Source organism: Corythoichthys intestinalis, chromosome 1, assembly GCF_030265065.1.
Source record: "Corythoichthys intestinalis isolate RoL2023-P3 chromosome 1, ASM3026506v1, whole genome shotgun sequence".
NCBI classification, from domain to species: Eukaryota; Metazoa; Chordata; class Actinopteri; order Syngnathiformes; family Syngnathidae; genus Corythoichthys; species Corythoichthys intestinalis.
In genome coordinates this window covers 41,615,665-41,625,828 of record NC_080395.1, presented here as the reverse complement: position 1 = coordinate 41,625,828, position 10,164 = coordinate 41,615,665, and the positions used below count along the sequence as shown (strand labels likewise).

At 38.9% G+C, this 10,164-nt stretch overlaps 2 protein-coding genes across 3 annotated transcripts; both read left to right on the top strand.

Moving 5' to 3' along the window:
• Window positions 1–202: 202 nt before the first annotated feature.
• Window positions 203–6,003, top strand: mvda (mevalonate (diphospho) decarboxylase a). 2 transcript variants are annotated; one of them, XM_057853280.1, is made up of 10 exons: window positions 203–501; window positions 694–764; window positions 2,779–2,893; window positions 2,985–3,131; window positions 3,196–3,395; window positions 3,513–3,587; window positions 3,846–4,064; window positions 4,382–4,497; window positions 4,623–4,731; window positions 5,089–5,999. In XM_057853280.1, the coding sequence occupies exons 1-10, from the start codon at window positions 432–434 to the stop codon at window positions 5,218–5,220; spliced, it is 1,254 nt and encodes a 417-aa protein (XP_057709263.1). In that variant the 5' UTR covers window positions 203–431; the 3' UTR covers window positions 5,221–5,999. The 2 variants fall into 2 exon arrangements, with proteins under 2 accessions (XP_057709263.1, XP_057709272.1); XM_057853289.1 differs by lacking the exon at window positions 3,513–3,587 and having other exon boundaries at window positions 3,196–3,347; window positions 5,089–6,003.
• Window positions 6,004–7,863: 1,860 nt separating this feature from the next.
• Window positions 7,864–10,164, top strand: LOC130919190 (cytochrome b-245 light chain). Its single transcript, XM_057841702.1, has 6 exons — window positions 7,864–8,020; window positions 8,300–8,369; window positions 8,795–8,869; window positions 8,960–9,043; window positions 9,152–9,233; window positions 9,567–10,164. The coding sequence occupies exons 1-6, from the start codon at window positions 7,963–7,965 to the stop codon at window positions 9,753–9,755; spliced, it is 558 nt and encodes a 185-aa protein (XP_057697685.1). The 5' UTR covers window positions 7,864–7,962; the 3' UTR covers window positions 9,756–10,164.

The following is a 10,164-nucleotide window of genomic DNA, read 5'->3' as shown; positions in this document are numbered from 1 at the left end:
AAAAACTCAGTGAAAATTGAATCAGGTCACCTCTGAAATGACTTGGCATCCACAGTTTAAAATTTATTAACATATGCAAATATATGTGGTGCTCATAGAGTAAATAAAATTACTACTATGATTGTGAGTTGTTTTAATTTAAGATGACGCCAACTGCAATGTTATTTCATCGCAATTGGAGTGGTCTGATGGCACCTTTTCCACACCAGTATGGTCAGATAACCTCTCATTGGCTACGATAACATGCAGAAAAAGGTTACAAATCTGATTGGTTGAGGCTTACACCATGTGTCAAACACTAGCCAATCACGGACATGATATTAGTGTTGTCAGTAAGTCATCCTAGCTAACATAGCTGCCTGATCGCCGGAAGATCATATTTTTTGAATTTTGAACGAACGATTCACACATTAATTTCCAAAAATCGTAAAATGACAGAGGACGGCATGGAGAAGACATACACCTGCACCGCTCCTGTGAATATAGCGGTAATTAAATATTGTAAGTATTGTCTTGGCTCAGTAGTAGCATTTCTATCAATGCTTCACAGCAGGTCAGTTTTTATGTTGTCTACCTGTAATTTTAGAATTTAACGTAAACGTAATAAATAGTTCCATTCAGTCATTTCCATGGTGCTTTTCCTCACGAGGTTTTTGGTTTGTTTTTTTTTTTTTTTTCCAATTGTGTTTACAGGGGGAAAGAGAGACGAGGACTTAATTCTTCCTATTAACTCATCGTTGAGTGTAACACTTCATCAAGATCAGGTATTCAAAAATGCAGTTGATCGTTGCAATATTGTTTCATAAGATTTCCTTGACATAGAATTAATCAAATCAATTAAAAAAGTAAAATACCAAACTGCAGTCTGATTTAGGTGCACTTGCACTTTGGAAAACGTTCCCATGATGCAAGAACTCGACATTTACAGAGACGTTATTGCTCTTTTTCATGTATGTCAGAGGAATACTCATTTTTTAAATATGTTTGTCATGGTTTTAATTTGCTGTGGGTGTATGCGTGATTGATGGTTTGTCTCCTTGTGTTCCGAGATTGGCTGCAATTGATTAACGGTGTGCCCCGCCTACTGCCCATAGTAAACTGTGATAGGCATCTGCACCCCCGTGAACCTCGAGAGGATAAGCGGCACGGAACATGAATTAATGAATAATGTCAGTAAAATACAACTAAAACATAAATCGTGACCTATTGTGCCTTGTACTCCTCCCTCCATACATATAAATCCATGTACATTTTCATACAGTGTTAAATACATTTATTAACTAGACCACCCATCATTATATAGCTCTTTAATATGGACACTTTCAATTATATTTTCAATCAGTGTTTTGCTATTTTATTTACCAACTCATTGTCCTAGTCTGAGATGGTAAAAATCAATAATGCTTTAACATAAAACACAGGTAGAATAGAATAGAATAGCCATTTATTGTCATTATATGGTTGTACAAAGAAATCGTGGAGCATCTCCCCTTACAATGCAGGACAAGTAAGAAATCTCGAAAGTGGCTTGCAGGAATAATAGTATCAAATCTAACTATGTTCAGGCAGTGCAAATAATTGAAGTGAAGTAGCAGCAGTTGACTGTGAAGGCATTGAATATTGCACAAGTAAAAATCTCGAGAGTGGCTCGCAAGAATAAAAGTATCAAATCTAAATAAATATAAAATATGTATGAGGTAGTCCTATGTCAGGCAGTGCAAATAACTGAAGTAAGGTAGCAGCAGGTCATTGCAGTGCTGTTAATTCTGTTCAGTTAAGGTGATGACTTTAACTAAATAGTGGTCAAATACATTGGTTAAGCCAGTGTTTTTCAACCTTTTCTGAGTTACGGCAGGTTTTTACATTGGAAAAAATCTCGCGGCACACCACAAACCAAAAATGTTCCAAAATTACTTTCTGCACAGTATATTTACCGTAATTATAAAATAATTTCTCAATATTTATACTTACTCAGTGTGAAACTTGAGCCTGTTTAGATGAATGTTTTTCAACAGCTCTCAGTCTCTCTCTGTTTTTATTTTCTAGTAGCAGTTAGGCTTGAAAAGCTCAGAATTATGAGATGGGGACTTTAGCAATGTCTTTAACCGCGTGTTTTGCAGGCAGGTAGTATTAATGTCTCTGCCACAGTGTGGGACTTTTTGGATTTAGCAACAAGTTCAGCAACAAGGTAACTGGCTTTGAGGGCTTTCTCATATACCTTTGCCGTTTTTCTAAAAGAAAAAAAAAGTTGCCTGTTTCTGTTTCAGGCGAACAAAATAGTCCATCCACTTGTTTTGAAGCGATCGGTGTTTCGATTGGAAATGACGTTTAAGCTTGTTTGGCACCATGGCGCTGTTTGTAGCTGCTCGTGTCACGTTCAAGAACTGCTCGGATTTCTAGCCATCAGCCACCTTGCTGTACTCGACAATGTGTTGGAATAAAACACGGGGAGGATTGATGATCGTTACATATGGGTAAAATGGAAAGGACATTTCCGCGTATATCGACACTTGACGATTCTAATAAAAAGATGTTCAGTAGGCGTGCTGGGGTCCACATTGTCGTGGACAACAAGGTGGCTGATGGCTAAAATCCGAGCGGTTTTTGAATGCGACACGAGCAATACCTCGCTTATCTGCATACGACCGCAACCGCCTAATTACTCCTTCCTTCCAGCTGCAACTCCGCCCGACGACGTTAAAAAAAAAAATGCGATATTGGATAATTTGTCGCGACACACTTGATGTTTTTGTTTGGTTGTTTGTTTTCCCTGTTCAGCTGAAAACAACCACAACAGTGGCCATCGGCAATTCTTTCCAAGAAGATCGGATTTGGCTCAATGGGAAGGAGGAGGATATCAGCCATCCAAGACTACAGTCCTGCCTGAGAGAAAGTACAACATATAAACTATGTAATAAAATAGTAGCAAAGCTAAATAAGGATTTTTATTTCTTACGTCTCCATCGCTTATTTCTTGTCCATAGTTCGACGTCTTGCCAGGAAAAGGCGTAATGATGCAGACCCTGGTGTGGATTCAACTGGTTTGACTCACAAAGTTCACATCTGTTCCATCAACAATTTCCCCACTGCTGCTGGACTTGCGTCCTCTGCAGCAGGGTTTGCTTGTTTGGGTGAGCCGCTGTGTTGTATTAAATGTAAATGATATCTAAACTCTTACACACTGTGTCTTTATAGTATACACACTTGCCCAGGCGTTCGGTGTCGAGGGGGAATTGTCTGTGGTGGCTCGCCAAGGATCTGGCAGTGCATGCAGAAGTATGTATGGCGGATTTGTCCAGTGGCTTATGGGACATCAGAGTGACGGCAAGGATAGTCTTGCCCAACAGGTGGAGCCAGAGACTCATTGGCCTGAGCTGAGAATACTTGTGCTTGTGGTATGACCAGTACCGGTATCTATAATAACTAGTATATAATATATTAGTTTGAAGCAGGAAGTTGTTTCATACAATTCTAGTTCTGCAAGTTAATTTTGAGTAATTTTATTTTGACAGGCTAGTGCAGAGCGAAAACACGTTGGCAGCACCTCTGGCATGCAAACAAGTGTACAAACAAGCTGTCTCCTAAAGGTATTTCATTTAGTCTCTTAAGAACACACCCATTTTTCTATGCTGAAGCTTCTTTCGCCACCGAGCAGTAAAAGGTTCAGCTGGACGCAGTAAACGTTACCAAATTTGACCGACCTGTATTGAACTTTCACTAAGTCTTTAAAATGTGACGTACAATTCAAAAGAGGAATAAAGTACTGTTTATATTACAAAGACAACACATTGGATTTTCATGCAAAATTGAATGACTACAACAACAAACAACTTTTTGTTTTGTAGCATCGGGCTGAGTCCGTTGTCCCAGGTCGAATGGTTGAAATGATTAAGGCAGTGCACAGCAAAGATTTTACAGAATTTGCTGAACTCACTATGAAGGACAGTAACCAGTTTCATGCCACCTGCCTGGACACATACCCTCCTATAATCTACCTCAATAGAGTATCCCATCAAGTCATCAACCTGGTTCATCGATACAACCATCACTACGGGGAAACAAGGGTGAGCAACACTACTGTCATATTTCCTCCTGAGAAATGCCATAACACAAAAAAATGATGAAATGATTGAGTATTTTTCCTTATATTTTAGTATGTAGTTTACTGAAACATAAATCTATGATTAAAGTAAAACAATTCAAATCCAATTGAAATACTCTACTTGTCTTACTTCCCTGATTCTGCTATTTCGCTTCCGTGCTCTGTCCAGCTGTATTTCTGACATGTAATGAAGATGTTAGACTTGTACTGTGGTTTTCAAATTCGTTGGCGAATGAAACCATATTTGCATTTTATGTGATTGTCTTTGTTTTCTTGTAGGTAGCCTACACGTTTGATGCAGGACCCAATGCTGTAATATTCACTTTAGAGCAGCACATTCCTGACTTTATTCAAGCAGTCCGACATTTTTTTCCTCCAGAAACTAATGGTGGCGAGTGAGTTAACAACTGGGAATTTTTATACTTTACTTAATTTAGCTTTATTTAATCCATGACACTGATGGAACCTTCTTTTAGCTCTATTCAAAGTGTGTCCTAAAATGTAACTTCCTTTTGTGTAGGTTTATAAAAGGTCTTCCAGTTCCTCATGCAGATCTTTCTGAGGAGTTGAAAATTGCTATTGGTTTAGAGCCCATGCCAAAAGGAATTAGCTACATTATCAGCACTAAGGTATATATGCACACACTTAAACATTTAGTCTCATCCCTCTCAAGAGTTCCATAGTTAATTCTGAGTCATAATCCCCAAACCAAACATACAGTACACTTTGGATTGTTTGATTTTAATGTTATAGCTTTCTCTTTTTTTTTTTTTTTTTAATAAATAAAATTACATAATTTCTCTAGTTTATCATCAATCCGCTAAAACTATTTAAAACTTGCTAGATGTTTTGTTTTGTGAATTATAAAATTAAAACAAACAAAACATTAACACTTTTCTTATATATCCTTTGTTGTATAATTTGTTTTCTTGCCTTGATTTCCCCTATGAGGGATCAATAAAGTCTTCTCTCTTCTTCTTTCAAAGCCTGGCCCAGGTCCTTGTGTTGTTAGGGATCCCACACAGCATCTGCTTGGACCTGATGGACTACCGAAGAACACTGTTAGACATCATTCCCCAGAAACAGACACTGTAGCAAAACATAAAAATGGTTACTAAATATGTTGGTACGAAATCTGTATATTTGATTGTTGTCAGATGACAATTTTGAGGTTGAGTTTTCCTTTAGCAGTCACATAATTTAACATTTCACAATGGTTTTTTTATCTCTGCTTTTATATACCTTTACATCCTTATTTTAAGTAATGATAATTAAGATCATTTACTGAGATCCTAGCTAAACATTGTTTTGTACTGGAAAAAGAAGACTGCACAAATGTGGTCCTCACACTTTATTTTGTTTTGTGCTAGCATCGTGTATTAAAACTGTGAAAAGTTTAGCGGGTTTAATTAAAGAGGCCCTGAAGTCATATTCACATATTTTAAATTGAATTTAATCTAATGCCTTTATTGTCACCCTGGTTGAAGTGTTATCAGTCGAGTTTTTTTTTATTTTTTTATTTCAATTATGTTTGGAAGATGAATCGTTAGGCAAACGGTATGGTTTGAAATTGGTCATGGTGTGACATCACAATGTGCCTTACTATTAGGGTTGCCACCTTTCAGAAATAAGAAAAACGGGACGCCCCCCTCGCGCCCAAAGCTGTACAGGCAAAGAAAAAAAGGGACATCCCCAAAACTCCTGAAATGCGTAGAAATGTATCTATTCATTTATATTCCGTATTAGTTCAATACGGAACGCAACATTTAATTCCCAATTTCGGATCGTTCCTTATTTTAAGGGACAGGTGGCAACCCTACTTACTATGCACATACCTGCTCTCTTTCACACCCTCTAACATCAGGAGTACTGAACACTAAGAAAAGCCATCCGGAGGTTGCCACTTCCGGGTTCTAAAAATGTGCAGCATTAAGCATACAATATATAAATAAAACATTTTTTTAATCTGTACTTATGTATTTGCTGTGATTTAGTAAAATTATTTTGTTGACCAGTTCCTGTCCTTGGCACCCAAACGCAGTGTTGTCACTAACAAGTTATTGTAATCTGATTACTTTCTTTCAGTAGCGAGCGATCAAACGCGTTCATTTTTCCAAACCAGTAATCTGATGAAAGTTAGCTTCCTTAGTGTCTGTGCGTTACTATTTTGTTATTGCCATATACACTCACCGGCCACTTTATGAGGTACACCTGTCCAACTGCTCGTTAACACTTAATTTCTAATCAGCCAATCACATGCACGCACAACCATCTCTACGGTTTACAGCGAATGGTCCGAAAAAGAAAAAATATCCAGTGAGCGGCAGGAAATGCCTTGTTGATGCCAGAGGTCAGAGGAGAATGGCTAGACTGGTTCGAGCTGATAGAAAGGCAACAGTGACTCAAATAACCACCCATTACAACCAAGGTAGGCAGAAGAGCATCTCTGAACACACAGTACATCGAACTTTGAGGCAGATGGGCTACAGCAGCAGAAGACCACGCCGGGTGCCACTCATTTCAGCTAAGAACAGGAAACTGAGGCTACAATTTGCACAAGCTCATCGAAATTGGACAATAGAAGATTGGAAAAACGTTACCTGGTCTGATGAGTCTCGATTTCTACTGCGACATTTGGATGGTAGGGTCAGAATTTGGCGTCAACAATATGAAACCATGGATCCATCCTGCCTTGCATCAACGGTTCAGGCTGGTGGTGGTGGTGTAATGGTGTGGGGAATATTTTCTTGGCACTCTTTGGGCCCCTTGGTACCAATTGAGCATCGTTGGAACGCCACAGCCTACCTGAGTATTGTTGCTGACCATGTCCATCCCTTTATGACCACAATGTACCCAACTTCTGATGGCTACTTTCAGCAGGATAACGCGCCATGTCATAAAGCTGGAATCATCTCAGACTAGTTTCTTGAACATGACAATGAGTTCACTGTACTCAAATGGCCTCCACAGTCACCAGATCTCAATCCAATAGAGCATCTTTGCGATGTGGTGGAACGGGAGATTCACATCATGGATGTGCAGCCGACAAATCTGCACCAACTGTGTGATGCCATCATGTCAATATGGACCAAACTCTCTGAGGAATGCTTACAGCACCTTGTTGAATCTATGCCACGAAGAACTGAGGCAGTTCTGAAGGCAAAAGGGGGTCCAACCCGTAACTAGCATGGTGTACCTAATAAAGTGGCCGGTGAGTGTAATGTATGTATGTAGAATGTTCGTGTTCAAACCTCGGTTCAAGCTCAGTTGACTTCGACAAATTCAATGCAGTTAGTCAGTTATTTGTCAGTTTCAGTGCTCCGGAGTGGCTAAGCTAGCGTGAATCAATGGTGGTTGAAATCAACTCCATCGATTAATTAAACCCCCGCTAACTAAAAGATTAAGCCCTATGTGGAAAAATTCAGATCTTCCCCTTTAAATTCAATTATCGGAGTCAATTACATGCAATGACATTCCTCTTTTCATTCTTACGTTGAGGCAGTAAGGGGAGAAAACTTGGTAAAAAGTAACTGAGTTAGTAGTTAAATTGATAAAGCAATCAGTAAAGTAACTAAATTACTTTTTTTAGGCGTAATCAGTAATTGAGTTACTCTTTCTTATACATAAAATGTCTTCATAATACACATCCAAAGGAAAATATTACCAGCCTCTTCATGGGGACGAAAAAGACACCGAGAGCGAGAGTCATGAATATATGACACATACTTGACGAGGTTATCATTCGTTCACTGAAAATGACGTAAAAGGGGCGTGACCCAGGTATGCATGAACGTTCCTATTTGTGACACTGCCTCGCATGAGAGAAAACATTTCTTCCTGGAAAGTGCACCGAAGACAACATGGGGAAGATTGAGTGGGCTATGTGGGCCAATGAGCAGGCTCTGGCTGCTGGACTGAGTGAGTTTAGCTACTTTTACGTAGTATTTAACATGTTTTTATTTTGTATTTGTTTGCTTTGAAAGATAATATATAAGCTGCCACATTATATGGAGGTATTGGCTTGCTTACCTTTTCTAAATCAATATATTCTGTTTCTAACGCAAACATTAGATTGAAAATAGTTTTTTCCCCAAGTCAGTGTTCCACAAGTACTGTATTGTTTTATTTTTTATTATTATTTTTTTTAAAGTTAATGAGTGGCCTCGAATTTGATAAGCATCTGTTTCCTTCTTGCAGTTCTCCTTACTGGAGGCATTGTGGGGGTGGCAGGGCTGTTCAGAGGCTGGCAGTTTGCTGCCTATGCTGTGTATCCTTTACAATTATCATGAAGCACTTTTACCTTGAAGGTATTTCACTCGGGTTGTCTTGAGAAAATGTCAACTTTAGATACAGGACTGCTGTCATCATTATCACCCAAAATGGTGATACTTGTGTAACCTTTATGTTGCTGAAGTTTGTTTTTTCTGTTTGTATATTATATAATTACCACACCACTGTTAATTCTGCTGTATGGGCTGACTGTATAACATAAGACTGAAATCATTATCTATGCTACTGCAGATATGTGATTAAAATCTGTGACATCAGCTTTCTTACTATATTCTCAGTCATTCTTTTCAGGTAAATGCAGTGTAATCGGAGTCAGTTGTATATATTTGTAGGATGCTTAAGTCTTGTAATTGTACATGCTGGCAAACCTGTTTGATAGGAAACCTTGACAGAATGATGCAGGGCAGCTGGTGTGTTTATATGTCTGCTTGAATACCCAAGAAGCAGAAGGGCAAAAGGCACAGGTGTTGAACGGAAGTAAGTGATGCTATCATTTGTGTGAAGCTTCAAATTTCTATTATAAAGTGATCACTCGGAGCTCATTCTCTCCTAATTGTCTGTTCTAAGGGGACAGTACTGTTTCACTGTGTGCGTGAAAGCTTTTGGGCCTCTGACAAGGAACTACTACGTCAGAGCCTTTTTACATGCTGCGTGAGTTGAAAATCACAGCTGTTTTCCAATGCTCGACAACATTCCTTCTAATCAAAGAGTTCTCTATTGTGTTCCTGTGTGTAAATAAAGACTTCCGTGTCTTCCCAGGTTGTGTGTTCCAGCTGGGTTCATGCTTGCTACTGTCTTAGGATGCGTCTGCCTTGGTATTGCCAGCCTCATCTACCTCTCGGTAAGTCATATATGTTGCCTCGTTGTTACATTTTACTCAGCCAAAGAAGGAAGTTGACAGAAACAGTTACAAGGAAGTGATTGTTTCATAGCTCAACAGTGGATTTCAGCATACCTGAAATCTGAGAAAGAGGTGTGGCCAAATCATTTGGTACTTGACACTTGTGTCATGTGCCAGCAAATTTCTTAAGATTTCCTGGTGGTGTTGCTTTTTAAAATGACCCTATGCAAGTGTTCTACAATATTCATAAATATGGGATTTATTTTGGTGTATGAGGTTATTTTTGGGTTACAGTAGGCATTTTCTTTGTTTTCCTTTTTCTCATTTCTTAAGGCGGCCATCCATGGAGAACATTGGGAACCCATTCTCCCAAGAGTGGAAGTCAGGAGGCCAGCTCCAAGTATTAAGAATCCCCCTCAAAATCCTCCTCCAAGACCTCCACCAGAGATGCGTAGGAAAAATATTGATGACCTGGAGGGTGCCTCTTATGACAACCCAATGGCTGTTTTTGATGAGAAGTAAACCAACTGGTTTCTCATTCTCCATGCTGGGCTGATGTTCCGCTCAAATGCCAACAGTGGTGCAATGAACCGTGGGACTTTTGGAAAACACCTTTTAAAATGGCTGTGTGAATGTCGTTTTATTTGTGTTGAGGGGGAAATATCACACTGCATAATTTGCAGGTGCTAAATCAAATCGCCTATGATAACTGCACGTAACTTTTATATATTTCCGCTTGTTATTTTCATTTTTCTGTTTTTACTTCCTTTTCTATTAGGTCATCCATTGTAATGCCATCGCACAAACTGAAGCATGCAGTGTAATTCCTGAACGGTATGGCAATTTTGCCTGTCTAACATCTAAACGCTGAAAAAAAAAATACTCTTTTTCTATACTTTATGTAAATAAATCTTTTTTTGTCGGAATTGCA

What these genes read in the sequence shown, in the direction of transcription:
- mvda (XM_057853280.1), top strand. Translation starts at nt 432, where the DNA reads ATGACAGAGGACGGCATGGAGAAGACATACACCTGCACCGCTCCTGTG. An exon ending in AAACAAGCTGTCTCCTAAAG is followed by an intron (nt 3,588 to 3,845) that starts GTATTTCATTTA and finishes TTTGTTTTGTAG; the next exon opens with CATCGGGCTGAGTCCGTTGT. An exon ending in CCAGAAACTAATGGTGGCGA is followed by an intron (nt 4,498 to 4,622) that starts GTGAGTTAACAA and finishes CCTTTTGTGTAG; the next exon opens with GTTTATAAAAGGTCTTCCAG.
- LOC130919190 (XM_057841702.1), top strand. Translation starts at nt 7,963, where the DNA reads ATGGGGAAGATTGAGTGGGCTATGTGGGCCAATGAGCAGGCTCTGGCT. An exon ending in CAGTTTGCTGCCTATGCTGT is followed by an intron (nt 8,370 to 8,794) that starts GTATCCTTTACA and finishes AGAATGATGCAG; the next exon opens with GGCAGCTGGTGTGTTTATAT. An exon ending in GGCACAGGTGTTGAACGGAA is followed by an intron (nt 8,870 to 8,959) that starts GTAAGTGATGCT and finishes GTCTGTTCTAAG; the next exon opens with GGGACAGTACTGTTTCACTG.